Here is a 23,297-nt window from a genome sequence, read left to right as displayed (position 1 = left end):
ATAAAAGATTAAATAAATTGACTGCAACAAACTCAGGCAGGATTTATCTCCTGTGTGCTGTGCAAGTAGCAGTTTGCTGTGCCTCAGGGACTGATGTGCTCAGGCACTTTGGAACCCTCTGACTGCACTGCTGAGTGGGTTCCTACAGCCCATGGGTATACATATCCACAGTAACAACACAGGGTAAAAAAACACACAACAAAGGGACTGGCCTTAGGATTATCACCAATAGTTCACTGTAAAATTGTAGGATTTTCTGCTGTTTAAATGTCTGGCTAAGATGCATTATTCAAGTTGCCAGCAACTGGTGTTTTATTTCCAAAGATACAAACTAAGCAAAAATTAGAAACCAAGTAACTATTGTTGAGTCTGTAATACATTAGTTTGTGGGTTTTCTATTAAAAAAAAATTGATGGATTTTAGCACTGAGAGAGCTAGATAAGAAGGGTTTGGAAAGCCAACCTCAGTTCCTTCAATCCTACAAGCAGTACAAAGCCTTCTAATGGCTGAGTCCAAAACCTGGCAATAAACCTGCACACCAATGAACCCACCTATAAGCTTTGAGGGTGAAGAAACAGCCTCCTCTGTGACAGTACATACACAGACATTTAATACATCAGTGCTGAGTAGCTTATTCACACCCTAGAAAAACAAATTCCTCCATACTGATGTTCACCAAAAACCTGCCACTCACCCTGACTCTCCCCTCAGTTCCTCAGTTGGGTCTCCCATACCTGGCAAGACTCCAAATGGGCAGAGGACTGGGAGCTTCCAGAGGAAGGCGTGTGAGGAAAGCAGCTACCAAGGCTTTCACCTTCTGTCACCACCTTGCTGGAAGATAATCCAATGTTCTCCTTTATCAGAGGCCATAGTGGATTTTGGGGCATATGTCTGGGCACAGATTTATTAAGGGAATTGGAAATGGTAGAAACTTGTACTGATCAGACTCTTAAAAATATTTTTTAAACAAGTGATCACTTATCACTGGGAGTGGGTTATTAGTATTGCTTCTATTACTGAAGATACCTATTTTTTACTTATAAAAACCAAGCACATTTGAGTGTAAAATGTGCATGTGAGCTCTTCCCACATGATATGTGCTGTGAAGTAAAGACTGCTAAGTACTGATCTTACCTTCTTTAAACAGCCTCTTGTCAACACATCAGCCAGATTTAAATGCTGTCACCTCCAGTTTGCCAGTACACTCCTGAGGAAGTAACCTCAAGGAGTCCCTGTAAGGTACCTCTTGTCACACTACATATGTGACAAGTGGCGCCACACCAGCATTTGAGGTTTAATCTATGTGAAGTAATATCTGAAGTCTCACCAATTCATGCTCTGATTGCTCATGGGTCAGAGACAGAGTCCCCATGCAGGTTCCATTCGCTGCACACTGAAATTCAGCCTGTCATTGTGCTGGCATTAAATAACTTAAATGACCCAGGGGCTGGCAAGCCCCATCCCTCACAATTACTGACAGCACAGCAGTGGATTGTAATGCCATCCTGAAAATGAAGCTGCCTGCATCAACTCACACAAACTTCTCAACTGCATAATACATTGCTTGCTTGATTAATTATTCAAATGCAATTGGTAAGTTAGTGCACCAAGACAGGCCTTTCTTTCCCTTTGACTGGTGCTTCAAACACCAGTGTTCCCAGTCTGTTCCTGCTATAATGAGTTCTGGTTTGCTCTCAGTTTTACACTAAGGTAACTCCTGATCAGCTCTTTTGAAATAGCGTGAGGTTACTGGGAAGTAAATTAGAGAAATAACAGAGAAAAACTAGGTCACAAGGATTTTGGATGGAGACTAGAGAGGCTCCATTCAAATACTGGAACAATGTCTAGGCTGTCTTTCTTTTAGGCTTCATCACAAGAGAAGTCCCAGGAAAAGAAATGAGGACTGGACCCATAAAAAAGATTTTACTGGGCAGGACTGCAAGTTCAAATCCCAGTCCTTAGAATACTTCAGGTACCCCTTTCTTCCTTTATCCTTTTTTTCTGCTATCCCGTAGAAGTAGAAGCAGTTAAATTATTCTCATTAATATATATTGTTAACACATTGGATCAATATACTGAAGGAAAGAAGATTATGTTGAAAATATTTATGAGTCTCACTCAGCTGTTAAATGTCCCTCTAGTCCTTTAGCACCCCCTGTTTTTTTGAAGGAAGCTGTGAACATGAAAATACTGTTCTTTTCCAGTTAATTGAATAATATTAGCACATTTGCATAACAATAAGAATGTTTAATACAGCATGATAATGGAATACTGTTGGTAAACAATGTTTCATGTCTTGCCTAATGGAATCCCTTGTGTTTTAACAGAGTTCACCATCCATCTAATTTACCCCATTAGACAATGTCCAGCTCTCAAACTGCACAATATATGTACAGCAGCTTTTTCTCCAGTTCCTTCGGAGCATTCCATCAGCTACCTAATTTGTTTAATGCATTTTCAGCTCCAGCCATATCTAGTGCTATCACTAATGAAAAGCCTATTGAGTCTGGATGGCTTCTAACTAAAAAATATGTTAGGAAGGCATAATTGTATTATTTTCTCTCAGACAGAACAAGGTTATCTTGGAATACTATTGAGGGCACTATTTCCTTGTTTATTAACTATCCAGTAGAGTTTAAAATTATGGCAAGCATAAAATTTATTCTGAATAAGACAGCATTTATGCCCAATAAGAGTGCCCAAAGGAAGGATATTCCCATGTTCTGATTCAAAGTATCTTTAAAATCACCTGTTCTTTATTAACAGACTTACCTCAGCCAGCACATTAGTTGGACTAATTTATGTCAGACCCCTAAGTCAAATGAAAATTTTATTCTTCCCTGTGCAGTTCAGAAAACACTGTTCCTCTAACTGATAACTACAGTTACTTTAACATCTGTGTTTAGTCTTACAAAAAGGTTATCTTAACTTTATTTTTCTAATACGGTGGGTTTCAATGTGTAGGACTTAGGTTTGCAGGCAGTCTGACAAGGGGTCCACACAGGCTATACAAAAATTTTCAGTTTTCTATGCCCTAAACAGCTAATTCATGCACTCTAGGAAGCAAGAAAAAAAATAAAACCAGAGAAAAATCTTAAAAGAACACCAGAAAATGTCTCTTTCAAGGATGGTTAAGTAAGGCTAGATGAAAAAACATCCAACAGACAGTTTAAGAAATTTAATCTCTAGCTCTCAAATGGCACACTAAAATCCAAACTCATTTATTACTGTGTAACTTGAATTCCCTAGTCACAGCAGTGAGGGATGAATTCAGCTATTAATTTGGTAAAACAATCCCACAGAGAAGCATTCCCCAGGGAATTCAGAACTCCCCACAGAACACCAGTCTCACTCACAGGACAGAGTTCAGAAAGCACTGCGCTGTCAGGCTTTTTCTTCAGTGTCCCTCAAATTTCAATTCTGACTTCCCAAAGGCAGCATACCTTGAAATCCTGAGACAATCTGGACTACATCATCATAGACCATCAGAGTAGCTGAGCGTTCAGGAAGAAGGCCAAGGCTCAGGGAAGAGAACACTGTGGGAGAGAAGCGGTTTAAGTGGCATATATTTAAATTCTTATAAGCATAATCCAATAACAACAGCACTTACTTTCTTCACATTTTTGCAAAAGCAGGCCACCCAAACTATTAAAATCATATTGTATACATGACAGAAACCACATGCATTTTCTGAACCAAAGAGTTAAACTGCCAGAGTAACTGCTGAACTAAACAAAATGTTCTACTCTTTGACTCCTGCACGTCATGCATGGTAGCTCAAAGCACTGGAGAGTGCAGTGTGAAGCAGGGTTTCATGCCTTACATGAAGCATTTCCCATCTCCACAGAAAGACAAGAAATACATAAAGAGAACTGAAATGCTAACTCAGTCTGGCTGAGTTATTTTTCTGTGCAACAGCTATACTTCTTACCTCAGAAAGATTTGAATGAAATTTAAGTTTTAAGTACTTTGAGATACTTACATAAGTTATACAGAAATGCAAAATATGATGATTAAGTCTGAATTATTTGCTTTAAAATGCAGCATGTACTGAGTCACCACCCACACCAGAGAAGTGCTATTTACAGCAGAACTCCTGTCATCCTACCAGTGGTGTGAAAGAGGACAGATCAATGGTATTTGCTGCAAGAAGTCTACCTGCAAGGACCATCCTCCCCACTGGGTAATGACAGTCCTTGTAGGGGGTTGTGTCAGTATGCACACACATCTTTGCAGAATGAAAAATAAGATATAATTTCATGCCAAGTTATTCAGTCCCAGAAGACCCAAAATATGGAAGGAATTAGCCACAGAGCCCACCTGCCTCCTGCAACTATGAAAACAGTAAGGAGCATGACTGCCTGCAGTCCACATTTGGCTTTCAAAGATAGAACAAGAGAAGACTAATGCAGACTAGTTATTTTTGGTAATAACTTGCTACTATTAATAACTAGTAATAACTGGGCAGCATCCCATACCTGAATGGGACTCATCCTAGTCTGAAGTAAACACAAGTTGAGGAAGGCATTCTCAGAAACAGTCAACAGAAGTACAACACAAACTCTTCTGATTTTCCGGAATTTTATGAACTTCCTCTAAATTAATACACATTAATGAATCCAAGAAACCACACAGATGTTAGCTACCAGTAGGAAGACTACACTATTTCTATTTTAAGAAATATATTCTCCTTTTAAAGAGCAGAAATTTTAGTGTTTGGGAGAAGTATGGGAGAAAGGAGAAAAAACTATGAGAAACACACTGAAAATAACTACCACCTAAAAGATAGTCTTAACAATATATACAATTATTAAAAGAAAAAAAAAAAGAATTAGATATAATGTTATTGCAAGTACAGCTGGGCATTTTCTTTCCACTGCCCAAATGTGAAACAGATCTATACATTAGGCAGCATAAGTCAGAAAGCCTAGTGCAAGTAGCACTAAGGCCACACAATTACAAAATTTGTCTTTACTCCAATAACTTAATTTGTATGAAGAAAGCTAATATAATTTAGACACCCTGGGGAGCTCAATACAATCAACCATGCCAACATCTTCTTCCATATGTGCCAGACTATAACGAATATATAACCTCTAAACTTCCCTTGGGCTTTTCTGCACAATCTTTTCTCAGCATGACAATGACAGAAAGACACAGCTTTTAAGGCCAGAAGGATGACAGCAACGATCCAGCCTTATTCCTGTATAATTACAGCCTTCCTGAATTAATTATTGCTGCAGATTCAATAGCTGTACCAAAACTTGAAAACATGTTGTAGAAAAACTCCAATTTTATTTTACAGGTGTCCAGTGGTGAAGAACACACGACATCAATGTTCTAATAAATAATTATGAGGGAAGTTAAACAGTGTGCCTCTCTACCCATCAAAATTTATACAGGTTCGATTTCCAGCCATTTGATCTTTTTATACAGGCCTGCTAGACAGAAGAATTCTCTCTTACCCGTTTCCTGTTCTCTATGAGGGCATTGATGGACTATGATCACATTACCCATGAACTTTCTCACTAATGAAGAAAATAAATTAAGCACTTTCAAGTCTTTCCCTGTATACTGCATTTTCCAATCTTTTAATCACCCCTGATAAAAGTCCACAGTTTTAAACATTCTTCTTGAAGCATGGATCCAGAGCTGGACACACATTTTCCTGAATGGCTATGCCAAGGACAAGTCCTGAAATACTATACTCTGCTTTCCCAGTTTTTAACTTTATTTTACAGGTAAACAATTCCAGATGAGCTCTCCTCTCCCAGAAATACCACAATAATCATCCTCCACTCCTAAAACTGTATTTCACCACAGTGAATACCATAGTTTTCTCTGACTGAGTGTCCTGGTTTCAGCCAAGATGCAGCTATTTTGTTCTCTGCTGTTGGTACAGGGCAGTGTTTTGGATTCCGCATGACAATGTCAGCAACACACCGATGGTGTGGGTGCTGCTGAGTCGTGCTTACCCTAAGTCAAGGACTCTGCAATTTTTCATATATTGTCAGTGAGAAGCTTCTCAAGAAGATGGGAGGGAGCACAGCCAGGACAGCTGACCTAGACTAGCCAAAGGGAAATTTCATACCATAGAATGTCGTGGCCAGTATATAAACTGGGGGAGTTGTCTGGCAGGGGTCACCTGCTGCTCAGGGATGGGCTGGGCTGGGCAATTAATTGTATTGTGCATCACTTACTTTAACTGGGTTTTACTCCCCACTCTCTTTTGGTTAAGTCTCATTCTTATTATTCTTCTTATTATAAAATTTTACTTTATTTTAATTATTACACTGTTCTTCTCTCAACCCAGATTTTTGACCTTTTTATGATTCTCCTCCCCATGCCATGGAGGCTGGGGGTGAGGAAGCAGATTGATGGTACTTAGTTGACGACTGGAGTTAAACCATGACACTGCCTCTACCAACGTATTCTGAGCTGTGCTGTCTCAGCAACTCCCTCTCTTAATTGCATATGCTGCTCCAAAAGAAGTGTCCTTTTAAATAAGGCTAACCAGTCACAAACGTTTTCTTCCAAATTTTTTACGAAGAAAAATCTAAGCACAGTTAAGAGCAGACAGATGAACACATCTTCCATCATGAACACTTCAACAACTCAAGTGATGTTAAATTTATGAACTGTTAATAAGTGGAGTCATGGCTCTGCTGATAAATATTTTAATGGAAGAAGAGATCTTAAATCTTTTCCTCCTACCATTTATCACTATGTAAACAAATAATCCTTCTGCTTAAGCAGCAAAGAGGTAGTAATTATTTTTGTTAATATAAGAGAAGTTAATTTCTGCCAAATTATAAGAACAGAAAACCCTTGATGTTTACTCCTTGGAGGTACTACAATAATATCACAAGTTCAGTGGCTGCAGAGCTTTTCAGCATAACACTATTACTAATGCATATTGCCTGTGATAGAGGAATCCTGATCCTTTGGCCAAGTTCTGCTACAGGACATTACCACCCTTTAGCTTTCAAACCTACCTGCTCATGTTTATAATTTTCCCATTTGTGGTAAAATGGCCATAGTTCATTTACCACAGCACACAGGATGGCACATCAGCTTAAATACTGCCCTGGGTGGAATGCTTCTCAGAATGGGGGGATCTGCTCTGCGGAGGACAGCTCCTAGGACTGTTAACAAGCATTTCTGGGAAATGAGGATGCAGCTGTACGGGTGTGCCCAGACTGCACACTGCAGAATGAAGACTGAGATATGCTGCCTGTTCCCCATCATTCAAACCACCTTAAAAATAACAACAAAACAACTTGAACATTTTTCCAAAGTTCTATATTGTGCTCATTAAAAGCATAATACGTATTTAAATACAAACAGTCCTTGGAAAGTTTTTTAAAGACTAGAGGCGTCTTAAGTCAATACGAAATATAAAAGCTTAAGTATCTCACCTTGTATGTCATGTACCTTTTCAGGACTAATTAAAAGAACAACCCTATTAAAGCCTATTAAATTATCTAGTTGTAACTTGCTTCTATTATCAAAGAAAGGAACAAGTTCAAGGTACAGAGAGCAAAATAAAGGACTCTCCTTCCAATTAAATCAATGGCAAACTATCTACCAGTTTAAGCAGGGGATGATCAGAGGTGAAACGAATCTACTTTCAGAGCTAAGCTCACATTTCAGCCATGGAAAGAAAGATTTGTGGAACCTATTCAATTACTGCTCTTTAACTTCAATGATTAGCTAAAAAAAAAATGCCCTGTTTCATTCCCCTCCCTCAAAATCAGAATTTAAGAAAAACAACAAGCGAAAAACTAACCAAACTCCAGGCTATGGAAGAGTACATTTCATTCAAAAGTCCTAAGGTATAAGCCAAAGACAAGACACAAGGCAAAGTTATTGCATACTTTCATCATTTAAAAGCACATGAAGTATGCTGAGAAAGCAACACTTCATCTTATTTAAAGAGAAGAAAACTCAAAGGAAATTTCTAAAGAGTCACAGAACCATTACGGCCGGAAGGGACCTCTGTATGTCACTTCTTCCACCAAGCAGGAGTTGTCCAGTTGGGTTCTGAATGTCTTTAAAGGGGGACATTTCACAACCTTTCTGCATGACCTATTCCAGTTTTGCTCTTGTAACAGGGGAGGGGTGGGTCAGAGACAGAGACCACACACACCCAAGGTCCCTGTGGCAATAGTGAGACCTTTATTGTTTGAACCCAGCTTTATATGGCAGGTTTGAAATATCCCAGTCTATACTGCTTTTAACACCTCCCAGTTTCCTGACCAGTGAGATGTCTGCAGCTTAGGAAGTTCATGGGGTAATCTGATCATAGTCCATTGGTGACTGGTTGAAGTCCCTGTGTGTCAACCCAGGGGCCAGTTTCTATAACCAGGCTGGGTTTCTTACTTATAACTGAATTAATTGCTCAGCCACAGACTAGCTGTGACAGCTGCTGTAATGAATTGTTGCCTTTTACTTATTTGAAACCCTCTTGACTGCAACTCTTTCAGTTGCATCTTATTCTTCCACCACACCCAAAAGAGCTTGACTTAGTCGTTGCTATTAGCTCCATTAAGTAGCTGAAAAACAGTGGAATACAGTATATAAAATGTGGAAGAAGGAATTCTTATCTGAAGCAAGTGAAAGCAGATAAGTAAACAGCACATTGAAATGCCTAAAGCATAGTTCTGGGTTTGAAGAGATTTATGTTCCTTTCCCCTTCTGAAAATACATTTGCTACTCGACCTTGCAGCAAGTCACGCAGCCCTTCTGGCTATGTTGATATTAATAAATAAAATTGAGCCAAAGCATGGAATTCAACACTCCCCTGGGAACATATACACTATTTAAATACTAGTGCACTTAAAACCTCACCTGCCTTTGGCCCTAATTATCAAACCTGAGGCGTGTGTTTAGGTGTGATTTGGGTATAATACAAGCCTGGGACCATTCCCAAATTAAATGGACCCTAATTGGAGCTGAGGATTACAAGAAAGGTAGATGAAACTCAGGATATGATCTTCATATAGATGTTACATCTCGAGTTTTGAAAGCCACCCTCAATCTGCTCTTTTTAGCAGTCAGAAATAGGCTTCATGACTCAATTTTTCCTCTCATGTAAGGTTCTGAGGCATTCTGATAAAAACTAACACACAAGTATTATTGTTATACTTGTTTGCCTGTGGAAGAAGCAAAGCCATGCTAATCAAGTTAGTAAAAATCCTTACATTTGAATAACATAACTGCAGATTAAAACAGGTTTTTTGACATGGATAAGAGCTAAAAGACCAGGACATTTTTGTACACTACAGCCTATGGTGCAAGAGATGCTATACCTTGGAAGAGAAGCAAGAGTACATCACAGCTGCTAAAACAAGGTTCTTGGAAACAGAGTTCCCATAAAGAAAAAGATCTGGAATAGATTTCTATTTTCTATGGAGCTGGAGGAGCACCAACAGTTGTTTGAAAATTGATGTAGCACTCTATTTAGGACCTCCAGAAGGAGAATGAACCTCTGCTCAGCCTTGATGCTGCAGTTTAACTTAGGAAGAAATGTTACTATTTTTGAAACGTGCAGATGTTTCTCCTCCCACCCAGGATCTCAAGTATTGAAACACATCATACAAAACTGGAGCTTCCTTTAGATGCAATATCTTACCTCAGAACAAAAATAAAGGTCTCTTACCAGGCAATCTTACAGGTTTCCATGGTGCAGAATTTGGCACATATGCATGTTTACTAGCAGTCACTATCAGCTGATTGCCCAGCTTATACTGAAACTTGAGGAAGGCGGTGCCATCTGCTCCTGAGGTTCCAGATGCAATGGAGATCTGGTTGGTAAAAATCTCAATGAAGGCTTCAGTTACTGGCTGATGAGTGCTGGCATCGCTTACATGGACCTTCAGCGTTACTTCTGTAATGACAAACAAACACAGTGATTATTGTCTGAAAAGCTTCTGTGGGAGGCAGCAGTTAGAACAGGCTGACACACCAGGGACTGTAAAGACACCAGCTCTGACATTGTGGTGTCATGTACCATGTACCACTTCTTATACTGTCCTGAAGCTCTCCATCTCAGGCAGTCACTCTTCAGAGACACTGCAGATTCTGCTACAAACTAGACCAGGTCCTGAATTATTGCCTGACAGCTAATTTCAGCTGTGGAGGCACCTATCTTCAACCTGTGACCCACATGCACCTGGGCAGCAAATCTCCAGGCAGACAACACTCCCTTTGAGGGGAAAAATGTCAATCATAGAGTACTGCTGTACTGTGCAATTCCAAATGTGTACTATCAAACATCCTGTGGCAGTCATGGACAGCAGGGCATGGAAACTCTCTGTAAGGTCCCTGCCTTGCCATGCCTCTGCTCCAGCCAGCCTTCTCCAGCAGCAGTGGGGAGAGGGAAAGGCTGCAAGGGGGGTTTGCTCCTCACTCCTCCGCAAAGCAATTCTCTCTGTGTAGCAATGGAATGGAGGAAATCTGCTGTGATGAAAGCCAAGGAAGAAAGTGGGCAATAGAGCAGGCTGTGCTGCAGTTGGGTATTTTCAGCTCTGGTGGGAGAGAGTGCCCCAGCTGGCACAGGACTTCCCTGGTGATGTGTAACCAAGGTGGAGAATTCCCACAGGATCATGTCCATGTCCTCAAAGCACAGAACAACCAGGTGGGAGTGCTAGCAGTGACAGCAGCAGCCCTGACACTACTGTATCACCTGTCCCCACATACTACTGGTGAGAAGCAAAGAAGTGATGGTTAAGGCAGTCAGGAGAATCATACATCCTGCAGATATGCAGTCTGAAGACAACACAATTGACTACATTTTTTTCTTTAGTAATTTGCCATTTTTCCAGAAACTAATTACTAGTTTAAATGTTTCCAGATGTACAATATTTGTCCACTCTGGGCACTATGACTAAACCATGCATTGTGTCACCAGGCTTTTGTTACATAAAATGGAGTGGCTTGTGCAAGACAGTCCCTCTGGAAGGCATTCTTCTGTATCTATGATTACTTTTCTGTTCCTACAATAGTTCAATTGCCTCATGCTCTAAAGCAGCAGCTGTTGTCTTCCTGCAATAACTATGACTTAAATGCAATGCTGTGTTGAAAAGACCCAGCAATGATCTACTGCTTCCACCAAGACATTTCTTGGGCTCTTTTCACTTCCAGTTGCCTCTTCCTCATAAATGAACACCTCCCTCCCTCTTTTCTCTCCAACTCTCTCCTATCTCTCATTCCCATCATAATATCTGGAAATTCTGTTGTTCTTGCATGAAGTTCCCTATCTCAGCTTACTCCATTGCCTAAGGTAGTAGATCGTATGTTGCAAACTCCCTTTTTGTGTCAGGAACCTTCAGCCTTTCACAGCCAAGATCCTCCTACTCCATGTGCAAACATTCCTGCATGTGATGCCCAGGAAAGAGGGCATGACCTCCTGTTCATATATATTCAAAAACATTACACTGATTTCTACAGAACAGTCCTGGTGGTACAGTTCTGTTCTGTTACTAATGCCTTATAAGAACTTACTGTGGTTTAAGCCCTAAGACAGCAGGACATGACACCAAGAAGAAAACACTGAACTTAACAAAATGTTTGTGGCAAGTTTCAATAGTAAAATGACACAACTGAGTATGGGGAGAAACACACCGTAACAACCTAGAAGTTTAAAAGGACACGAGGACCTAATACAAAGTATCATCACATCTGTCCTAAGGGCGTTCCAGCCAGAAAGATCAGTATCTGGGGCCCTTTCATAAGCAGAGACCTTCTCTCTGAATCCTACAGTACTGAAAACATCAATATCAAGCAGACCTGAACAAAAATCCCATTAAAGAAATTAATCATCATCACAGTCATTGCTTTAGAACTTGGCAATGGAGGATGCCAATTTAGATGGGATCAGCATGAAATATATTCCAGCTATTAAAGATTCTGGACTTCTTCCCAGTTTTGCATTTAGTAGTCAAAGGAAGCAAAGTACATTGAAAAGCAGTGTCCACATACTCTGGTGCCCAGTACAGAGGGCCTCCTTAAAAACCTTGCCTTGACCACCAAGCAACTTGTGTATGTGAAAGGAAGCCACATTAATCAATGAAGGAAAACATATATATTAATGTATTTACACACATGAGGACAACAAATAATGCAAGTTCTCATTTTCAAAGTGGAGTGATATGCTTAGATCCAAAGCCAGATAGGTGTGCTCTTAGCATTTTTCACTTTGAATTTCCTAGCAAAGAATGCAAGAATAGATGAGGTTAAGAATAATGGGTGATGCATTAAAGAAAAAGCAAGAGAACAGGACAAGCTGAACATTGCCATTAGCAATTTCAGTAACATGGAAATTCAGCCTTCTCTAAAAGCAACCACATATAAGAAGGAACCAGGGAGCTCTGGAATATTAAATACTAATTAAGGAAGAGGGTAAGAAAACAACAGAAGTATCCTATCAATTTAATTCCTTATATACATCCAAAATTCTAGAAAAGAGACTACTACTAAAACTGATCACGAGAAAAAACCAAAGATTTTCCTGTATACACAAATCCATCTTTCTCTTCCCAAATTGGAGAGCTAGCCATGGGTATCTCCAATAGGAAATTTCTTTATCTCCCACTCCATAGCTATGTACAGGCTTCTGTCTGCATACTTCTCTCTTTCTGCATCCCTCTCTCTTTCTGATAAGGAAGGACAGGGGGCTTCCAAAATCCTTCTTATAAACAGAAATGACAAAGGCAGACCCAAGACAGAATGCTGATGTCCTGAAAGGCAGCAGATTGGAACTGCTGTTCCAAACCACACAGTCCCTAGATCAGACACTGGGCTTGTTTTCTCCTTTTTGATATTTAACATGTTTTTTTTCCTGAGCAGATAGATAAAACCCTAGCAGCCTGAACAATCCTAATTCCTTTTCATGTGTTATCTTCCCTGACAAACATGTGAAATGTATACAACTTGCTTAATTCAGGGCCTTCTCCCACGCAACAGCTCCTTTTTCTTATCTAATGCAGCAGTGAAGTCAGGAACACTAAACCTACACTATCACTGTAATTTCCAAAGCAACTGAATGATTAAAAGCTTAAAACCAGAAAGAATTTTTGAAGAAAACATCCTCTCAAACAGTGGCGTAATGAAAACAACCTATAAAAAGAGACAGCAAGTTTCAGAATTGCTAGGATATATTCAGGCACTTCTTGCAGATCAGAGGAACTGAAGAAGGGAATTCAGACAGCAGAGTAGGACAACAAGTGACCCAAGATCAGTCTGATCTCTAAGAAGTAGGGAAGTCTTAGATTGAAAGACTAGGTATACTAGATGAAATCAACTAGAAGCTGTTTAGAAGACTTACTTTAAATTAAGGAATAGAATATTTAAAATATCTGGCAAACTTTTTAGTTCTCGGCAAACAGTGGGTATAAGGCAGGTACATTATTCTTGAGTTTTGCAGCCTACACAGCAAGGAGCTCACACAGAATTAAAGACACATGGACTCAGAGAAGAAGCACAGCTGCAGATGAAGGCAGGGAACTGAAAGCACTGCAAAAGATGAACTGCTAAAGGGAAGCCAAACCTGCTTCATTCTCATACTACTGTATATACAGTAGAAGTATTTGCTAAGTTCTGCAGGAGCTTTGTTCTGTACTGCTAGTGAGATCCTGGAGGGAGGAATGGTACATAAAGGTGAAGAATGCTGAGCCTTCCTCATTTAAGAGCAAAGCAGAGATGGTTGAGGTGATAGACCCTGGGCTGAGGAACTCACCCAGGGCAGCTGTAGTCTCTCTCACTTCCCCAGACAAGCCAGCCACAGTGAGGACAGGCTATGCTTGAGCCATAGCCCTGTCTGATGCACCTGGCTCCTGACTGGTGTGGTGTGAATGTGTATTTTTCAGACCTCATCTGTCTGGCATGTACTTCCCTGTTGGCTGGTGGGCACAGGTACAGAGGCAGAGTCACTTGTCTGCACCACTGTGTGTGTTCTGCCATTGTACCCTTACAGCAAAGATTCAAGTCCAAAACAAGAAGCACTTACAACTGTCATTTCCAGGAGAAAAAACACAGGTAAAAACACCCTTTCTGGAAGGGCAAAAAGTCTGTGTCTCCCTGTTTAGAAGTGCAGGTAGGAATGGGCCACTCGCAGATGTTAAATAGTGCAACCACTGAACTCTGCTTCAAGAATTCCAAAAGAAAAGAAGGTTAGTGGGAAAAGAGCAAATAAAACCAGCAAATGGAGGGACAAATTCCACAAAAAGATCAAGGCTGATGTATAGGTATGCTCAAGCAGGTCTACTGTAAATCTGTTCTCTTATAGTCCTTTGTCTTCTTTTAAACACTAAACCTCCTGCTTGTTTTTCAAATGAGGGCAAACCAAAACTACTAGTTATTGTGAAAACAGCTGCTTAAGTGCAGCACCCTCCTAGTTTTCTAGTACTAAATTTATTGTAAGCTATATAAAAAACTCCAGCACCTTCAAGGTTATAATATGGGAAAGTGAAAAAAAAGACCAAAAAAAAAAAAATCCCTAAATGGCAGCATTCCAATCCAGAATCCCATCTGTTTTCTTAATCTGATTTTTGAGATTTTACTAAGTTTAAACATTCTCTGAGCAATCCTTCCTGTGCCATCTGCTCTATGAACTCTACTGCCTCTCCTGAAATACAATTAACCTTAAGAAAACTATTTCTTCACTTGTAATCCTTTCTCATACTCACAACTGCTCTTTACATTGCTGTGACCTCTCAGTTTGCAAATGGTTTCCTTCAGAACTGCCAGCATCACTGCTGTCTTCTATAACTGAACTCTTGAAAAGTGAAAAGCACTGGTTTTAGGTGGTTTGGGGTTTTGTTTGTTCGTTGTTGTTTTTTAAAGTCAGTTATTACACAGAAAATAAAATCCTAAATAACCTGAGCAAAGGCAAACTGTCAGATTCCACATACTGGAATAAACACAGAAAAGTTATGACACAGATTGAAAATCCAAGATCACAACCCTGTTTAGATCCCAAGCCTGCAATTTGGTTTCTGTGCACACACCCCTCTGTCAGGCAGACTCCCACTGACGTTTGCTGGACAGATGATCTCTTTTGGGAACAGGCTGACACAGGCATCTGCGATCACTTGGCTTTTCCTTTGGGGGTCCCTTGTTCATGGACAATGTCAGGATATCACCAAAGAAAGAGATATTTTAATTACCTAGGTTTTGATTAGAAAAATAAAGCTTCCTGCTCATTTAAAAAAAGCCATTATGAACTTTATGTAAAATTGTGTCCACTGCTCTGAACTGAGCTTATTGGCAACATGCCTGGCTTTGAATCCTATGTGCCAAATGGATAAGCCTTTCTGTCTCTTAACCTTTTGCCCATGTGTGAGGTCAATCCTCAGCCAAACAATAGATTTTCATTTATCTAAAAGAAAACATTTTCCTAGAAAAAGGAGTGTTCCCCTGCTTTAGCCACAGATATCAACTCTAGCATTTACATATTGTATCATTCTAATGTTCTGCATCAAGAAGGCTCTACTGACAATAACACTTCAAAATAGCAGCAGGCTAAGTTTGTATGAAGAAAAGGAAACGTGTATGTAACATCCCTCCAGAAGCACACAGACTCTGATCTTCACTGATGTTGTCAGCTGGAAGTTCTCAAGCAGCACCTCAAATAGCAAACTACATGTGCTTGAACAAGATTTGCAGTGAAGATGATGACATTTTCTATTCAGAACTGGCGCTGGCCCTCATTACAGGAAAATCAATAGTGCTACATGACCTTCCCCTCCACCACAGGTTTCAGCAGGACTCAGGTTTCAGCTGGGCTGAGTGTCCAGCACTGATTTCTAGGGAACCATGCAGAGGATGGGACAAGGAGGTCTGCTCAGTGCCTGTTCAGTGATTCTCCAAATGATACCAAGGCTGCTTCAGTCCCTGGCATGAAGAAAAATGTTCCTTACTGCACTAGTCAGAAATCCAGTAAGGACTATACAACACAGCTTGGTTCTCAGAGCCAGATTCAGAAGGGATTTAGAAAGCAGAGTAGTTCAGATAAGAGACACAAAAAAACCCAGGGCACAGTGAAGCAGCCTTGGGACTGGCCATCTGAAGAGCATGACCTCCTCTTCTGAAAGAGAAGGCTGGATCACTGTGCATAACAAGGAAACTGCAAAAGATCAAGTCAGCTGAGGACCTTTAGTCTTGCTGACAGAGACAGCCAACAGCTGTACACTAAACCTAAAAAAATTCAGGTGTCATTTCTTGGCAACAAGAGAACAGCTTACTAGATAATAGACTCACTCAGGCCATGAGAAAAAAAAAATTGGGTTAATAGCTCTAATTTTAATTCTAGGTGTTTAATTAAGGCTTACAATCAATGTTAAAAGTTAAGAGAATTAATGTTTGGTTCTAGAACATTTATGAAGCCATCCCAAGTGGTTGCATGTGGTGCTTCTTTTTAGCACTGCAATCTGAATTTGCTTAACCCTTTGTACTTTAGAGGTCAAGGGGATAACTATCAGTAGGGTCCTCTCCACACTGAGTACTTGCAGTGTGATGACCAGAATTCACCTCACACCTCAGAAGTCAAGAAGGAACTTTCTTCCTCAAATGCACAACCGATGGATTTCTGAGTTTTTATTTTATTCCCCTCTCTTGCTCTTCCTCAGAAACAGCAGAATGCAATGAGAACTGCATATGACACAGAGAAGCTCCTATGATGCCTGATCAGAGCATTCTGTTCACCTCATCTCTGCAGACAATCAGGATCCAGGATTGTGGAGGAAGCTACACCCGGGGAGCACTTGAGGCTTTTTCACCCTTCTCTGCAGCTCAAGTTGATTCATCCATATTTCTCATCTAACAATCCTTGCTGCTCCAAGTGCCTCAGGCATTGCTGGCTGTGGCTGGTTCCCCTTGTGCACAAGAATTTAATTTCCAGGGGATTTAAATCGTTTATCTTAAATAATTAGTCTTAATCTTCAGTCTTCAAATACAGCACAGTTGTCTTTGATATGAAGGTCAGACAGGTGCCTTACTTACCTCTTCAGGTTTAAATTCCATTAAACAAACTAAAATGATAAACTAAAATGATAAATAAACTAAAATGATAAATACATTATTTCACAATTCATTATCTCATAGGGATAATGCACACAATATTTAGTAAAATGTCCCAAAAAGTTTTCTACTATATGAACTAGAGCAATTTATGCCAAATATGATGAAAATCAGGCTACTATACAACCCCTGCATTCAAAGGGGAGGGAGGGGCAGTTACAGGATTATAAAATAAAGACATCCATCATGCAACAGTCCAACATGTAAAAGAAGATTTGCATATCCTGACCTGCTAGAGCCTAGAGCATTACCACCAAAATTAATTTCTTGGGAAAAAAGGTAGGAATTTGCTTTAATTAAGAAAAGTGGGAGCTATATGCATTATGCCTAGATGAGACTCCGATACCCTATTGTTAAGTGATTAAACAAGCATTTATAATTAACTTGAAACTCACACGGCTATGAAACTCATGAATAGCAATAGTTGCATTAACAGGTCTGCCTTTGATCTCTACAGGAACTGTGCATGACACAAACTAATTTCATTTCCAAACTTTGTCTCTTAGACATGGAATTAAATAAAATACTGTCATGGAGTGCAGATGGAAGTTGAGTTTTAAAGCTCTAGTTTGCCACACGCATAATGTGTTCTTTAGAAAATAAGAAAAAGTAATCCCAACTTAAACCCTTCTTTTTTTTTTTTTTTTTGTTATAGAGTTCTTTGAAACTCTGGAGATCAATATGGAATGAGAAGTTAATGTACTGTTATTTTCCAGTTGCTCAGCATTAGAGTTCTCCCCTGACTCAAGATCCCAGCTGATTTTTGACATCAGCTCTGAGGATAACACCACACTGAGCTCAGGTGCTTGGGGTTTTAAGCCAACTTTCCTGCTAGACCATCAGTCTAGTTTGGAGGAGGGCAGAAAGGAAAAACTTGGATTTGCTGAGCCATAAAAGCATGTTACATTTTCTGAAAATAACTTTATCCTAAGTCTATTAATAAAAGTATGCATCTGATGAAAGCAGATTAAAGCAGATGTATTCTATGTCCAATGTATGCTCAATGGGCCAGTGATGAGACAAGCACTTTTTTCCCCCCTCATTTTCAAGCAGTTTTAATCTTAATAGGTTTAATCTCTAATTTCCAAAGCCTGTTGTGAAAGCAAAGCTAGATATCACTTTGGAAGAGGGTATTTTTACTTGCGTTGTTTGTTTTTAAACAAACCACTCTAACAATTCAAACAAGCCCATCTCAAGGGCCTCTCTGCATTCCCATTGCAGCCTGCAGTGCAAACTTGCACTTTTATCTCAGTAATCCACTGACGTAAGCTCATGCACATACAGAGGCAAACTACTGTGCTAAAATTTTATCTAGGCACTTGCACGTACCCTTTCTTCAAATAACTCGACAGTCGATTTATAATCGCTTCATTCCTTGCAGAGGTTATCCCCAGCTGGCAGACAGGAAAATCAAATTGTAGGGGAAGCTACACATGGTAACCATCTCATTCCTCCAACCCAGCCAGCCTGAGCAGAGAGCTCTGCAGAGTGATAAGGAGTGCAGCACTACTGTTCAGCTACTCCACAGCAAAACCAGGAGCATCCCTTCCCTCCCCACCTCTCTGGTCTGGCTGTGGATTCTTGCTCCTTCTCTTGGGCTACCCCGCTTCTCCTTGGGCCTGCTGCAGCTTTGGTTGCCTTTACTAACCCAGCACTGCACCAGCCTAATGAACCTGGCTCAGTGCCAGGTTATCAGGCTGAACTGCTGAAACAACGCAGCCCCACGTGCCAAAATCAGCAGAACAGGCAGGTGTGGGGGTGGAGAGTGATGGCCAAGTGCAACACTGGCAGAGGAAAAGAAAGGATTTGGGACCACCCATCCTGGTTCACAGGCACTTCAGTCAGCTCTGATGCACTCCTTTGGAAGGGTACCTGCCCGTCTCCTGACCTAGGCAAGCTTAAGGTCAGTATTTGGCACATACAGTTGTAGTAAATCTTTATTCTCCATTAATTCCAAATCAGCATACTAATTCTCCAATAACTTCCCAACCTCCACTGCTGCATACTGGCACAGCAGCAGGAAAATCTCCTGGCTCCCTAACTACAGGATGCTTGTGACAATGCCAGGAAGGGGTTGGTTGGTATGGACTTTTGCACAGGCATTACAGAGTGTTTACAACAGCTCTTGAACACCTAAAAACCTCCACAGTCAGTTGGTATTTACGACTGGGTGGATGGAGGAGGTTACTATTATTTCCTCCCAACCCTAAAAAGCTTCCTTTTATTAACATCTCTACATGCCACTTCCTCTGATTTCTGTCACAAGAGCACCAAATGGCACCCAACTTGTCTATATTGAAATTCTCCTATCCTCCAAAATTATTTATTTCCAAGTTTTTAAGTTTTTCTGTTCAAAATAGTATTTCTATCTCCTCATTTAGAACTGCTTAAAAATTTTATTAATCTGTGATCTAGGTCTTCTAGATAATCAATAAAAACTTTAAATAAAATAGGACCTGTTTCAGTTCCCTTTATCCTAACACTGTAAAGCAACCCCAGCTAAATACATGGCCATTCATCACTACAGTTTGTTTTCTCTTTCATCCAATCTCAATCACATAGAATAAGCCTTCTGATCCAAGTCAATTAATTTTTCAATTAGTATTTTTGAACCAGGCTGCTGTACTGTCTATACTTCAGCTGTGATGACTGCATATATATGCAGAGCATACATAATTGACTCAGCAACCAAAACTTGCATCAGTTTGAATTACTCTAATAGCCATGGTGATCCAAATTTTTGGCAGGGGATTATTTTTAAGGGCCATTATTATTTCATGAGAAAAATAATTCTAATCAGATTGAAACTGTGAATGTTGAAAAATTACTTTCTATTCCCCTACACTGGAAGTCAGTTATGTAGATCAGAAGTTACTGGTTCTTCCACAAATTCACCATCATAATGGAAAGGTACAGTTACACTGGCAACATCCATCTTTCTTAGACTCACTGTATATAAAAACCACAATGTGACAATGAGGGTTTGACATGCTGCTCACACACCTTATCTTGCCTTCCAAGATGGGAAGAGCTCTGGAGAATACCTTTGTATTTCTTGGTCACCTTGCAGCTCTGATTCCCAGAGCTGCTTATCACAGTCACATGATTACCACTGTAGCTAGAAATGAAGGTTTGAAGGTCCACAACCCAGGCTTTGGGAATGACTGAAAGTAACTTGGGAGTAGCCTGTTTGTTTAGTCGTATATATAATTGCCTGTCTAAGGGGGAGTCTGAAAGGGATAACACTCTGCTGAAGGACTCCTGGGGTTCACAAATCAAAATTCTAAAAAGCACCAAATCACAGCTGATCAAACAGATCAGTGAATTATCTGTTCTATTTTGAGATCAATCTTGATGTAAAATGCTGTGACTGGCCAATAAATGGCAGAGGAAGGCTGAGAGATGGGCAATGACTATGTGCCCTGAAGCTCAGGAAATAATGGAGGGTGGGACTGACCACAGCTGCTGCAAACAGAGCTGACTGTATCTCAACACAAATGGCACCCGAGGGTGGCCTTGGTGTTACATGAACAGCTATGTCATTTGAGTGAGTCAATTGACTAGACCACCGCTGAGTGGATCAAATATTTCTCCAAGTTCATTAAAAAAGTGAGAACGTCTCCCGAACTAGCACAGGAAAGGCGTACATACAAGGCTCAGACCAACAAATTGAACAATTAGCAACATAAATAAATAAAATCAGATAGCTGTGGGCTGGTTTCAACCCATATATTCCTTCTCAGCAGCTGGTGATGGCCAGAATCACGATGGTGAGCATATTACTGAGACCAAGAACATGTACCACATATTGGTGTAGTGACTGAATTATTATTATTGTTAATACATTTCATATTAACAAAGTACTAAGTACATTGGCATTGTGATTTTGGTATATTTTTTATCATTATGCTAAATCAAAAATCCCACGTAATGTTAAATGTACTTTCAAGTAAGTAAACTTGATATTACACATGTAGCCTACCTAAAAGAGCCCAGTCAGAACATATAAGATGCTGGTAAATGCTGGCATTATTTATCAGTTTGTCCATTTGACAATATAAAAGACTTATTGCTTTTACTCTGGCATAAGTCCATTCTAGATATTTATAGCTCTAAATGACACTCTGCTCAAGCTCTTTCCCTCAGCAAAGAATCCCCTAAATTCTTTCATTTTACCTCATCTGTTTCTTATACTTGTACGACAAAACACATATCTATTTAGAAGTAACACCATCACACAGGACTGCTGGTGTTTTCAGTTGGACAAATACAGCCACTTTCCCACTGACAAGCAGATACTTAGAACTGAAAACATTCCAATGGTGTGCTCTGCTTTCTTGGCACAGACAGCAACATGAATATTTTGTAGGCAACTTAGTCTATGCATTAAGCAAGCATTATAAACTATTATTATACTGGTTTAAACTAACAGCTGTATGTCTGGAAAGCGATCTACTGTGTACAAACAATGCTTACAGGAGAGGCAGGAGGAAGGCCTTTCTGAATACCCAAATCATACAGATGCTACACTTATACACAGCCATTGAATTAACAGGATGTGCTGTGGAAATTTGCTGGGGTGCAAATGAAAAAGGATATGAGGCCAATAATCAACTTCTAGAAGAGTAAAATATGCTTTATTACATGTTGTACCCAGAAGGAATATAGTGTTAGCACTTGGGGACATGGTTTTCTGATGGACATGGCAGTGCTTGGTTAATGATTGGACTTGATGATATTAGAAGTCTTTTCCAACCTTATAGATTCCATAATTAGCAGATAAAAGGTTCATGTATGTTATGCACGTAGATATGTATGCTAGGTTAAACTGAAAACACAAGGTACATCTAATCACACTAAAAATTACAGCACTGACTTACAAGTTTCCTTGACAGTACAAGTTGTTATCACTTCTCTGAAATCCATTCAAAAACCAAATTTACAAGCACTTTCTTGAAGTTAAGAAAACAGGGATATTTCCTCTTTGTTAATTTGTAATTTATTCAGCTCTTACAAAGGAGCTGCTAAGAAAAATTGCAGTATTCAACAGTTAATCATTACTTTAAAGGAAGTAGCCCAATAAATTTAAAACATATTCTACCACACTTAGTCATAAATACAATTCCAGTGAGTAATACCAGAGTGCTAGCCTTCTAGTAAGCATGTAAAATAAGAGATATAGATTCTTCATCTTTCCTTCTCAAATTTAACAGCTGTAGGAAATCTATAAATACCAATTTTTATCAGCATATTCAATGTCACCTCATGCTATGTCTTATTTTGACATTCACTTTTCTAAATCACTATACATTTAATTTTAAAGTTCACATAGTCCTGAGATTTTTGAAATTAACATTCTACAATACAAAAGTAAGGTATTCTTTCTGCTTTGCTGAGCATATGTTCTAAATCAAAATTTCTCTTTACTTTTTTTGCCCCTCCTCACAGTAAGACTCTGAAAAAAAAAACCCAGCCCACATAACTCAAAGGATGTGTGTATGTACATACACTCACAATCTACAACATACAGTTATACAGGAAGGCTGATTTATTTATTTCAACAACAGATCTAAGAACACAAGTGGTCAGTTGTTCTCTTGAGGTTACAAACTTACTAAAGGGGAGATGAAAAAGGACAGTAGATTGCTATTACTGCTCAAAGCCAGCCTGAATCCCCAGCCAGCCCTGTGCTACCACAACAGCACAAGGGAGGATTCTAGCCATCAGCTGGCCAAGCACAGCATACACCCCTTTAAAGAGCACAGAAAGCTGAGAGGTTAGGAAACCCCACAGCACCCATCCTGAAGAAACCAGAGGTCTACTGCAAGGATGACAACAACCAGTTCAGTTGCATTAGATGTTTATAAAGACAAAAGGACTTGGGGTCCACTGATCTAGTACAGGATCAGCAACAAATACCACAGCAAAATATTGACAGTTCTATGTAGTTACAATAAAATTCTACAGACACATTAACATCCTGTACCCACACACATGTGGATGCAATATATGAGAAACAAAATAATTAAAAATGCAATTGCCTTAAATGGCAACTTTAAACAGCTTATTGGCAGACTCAAGTTTCTCTAAGAAATGGCAGCGTTACTCTAATGCTAAGATGTTCAAGGTGGACAAAAAGGGTTTTAACTTCAGCTTTAGACCATTCAATCAGATACTCGCATCTGAGTTGGTAGCTAAAGAAAAAAAATTGAAGCAAG

At 39.7% G+C, this 23,297-nt stretch overlaps 1 protein-coding gene across 1 annotated transcript in view; it reads right to left on the bottom strand.

The window, feature by feature from the left end:
* Positions 1-23,297, bottom strand: part of FAM171A1 (family with sequence similarity 171 member A1) — an 86,449-nt gene that overhangs the window by 27,017 nt on the left and 36,135 nt on the right. Inside the window, exons 2-3 of the mRNA XM_021551668.4 lie at positions 9,662-9,889; positions 3,444-3,536 (exon numbers count right to left, since the gene is read on the bottom strand). Of these exons, the coding sequence (XP_021407343.3) occupies positions 3,444-3,536; positions 9,662-9,889 (321 nt within the window). The remainder of the gene's footprint in view (positions 1-3,443; positions 3,537-9,661; positions 9,890-23,297) is intronic.

The sequence above is a fragment of the Lonchura striata genome, chromosome 2 (genome assembly GCF_050655825.1).
Source record: "Lonchura striata isolate lonStrDom1 chromosome 2, ASM5065582v1, whole genome shotgun sequence".
NCBI lineage: Eukaryota > Metazoa > Chordata > Aves > Passeriformes > Estrildidae > Lonchura > Lonchura striata.
The sequence above is the reverse complement of the archived record's forward strand: the minus strand, read 5'-3'. Positions and strand labels throughout refer to the sequence as shown.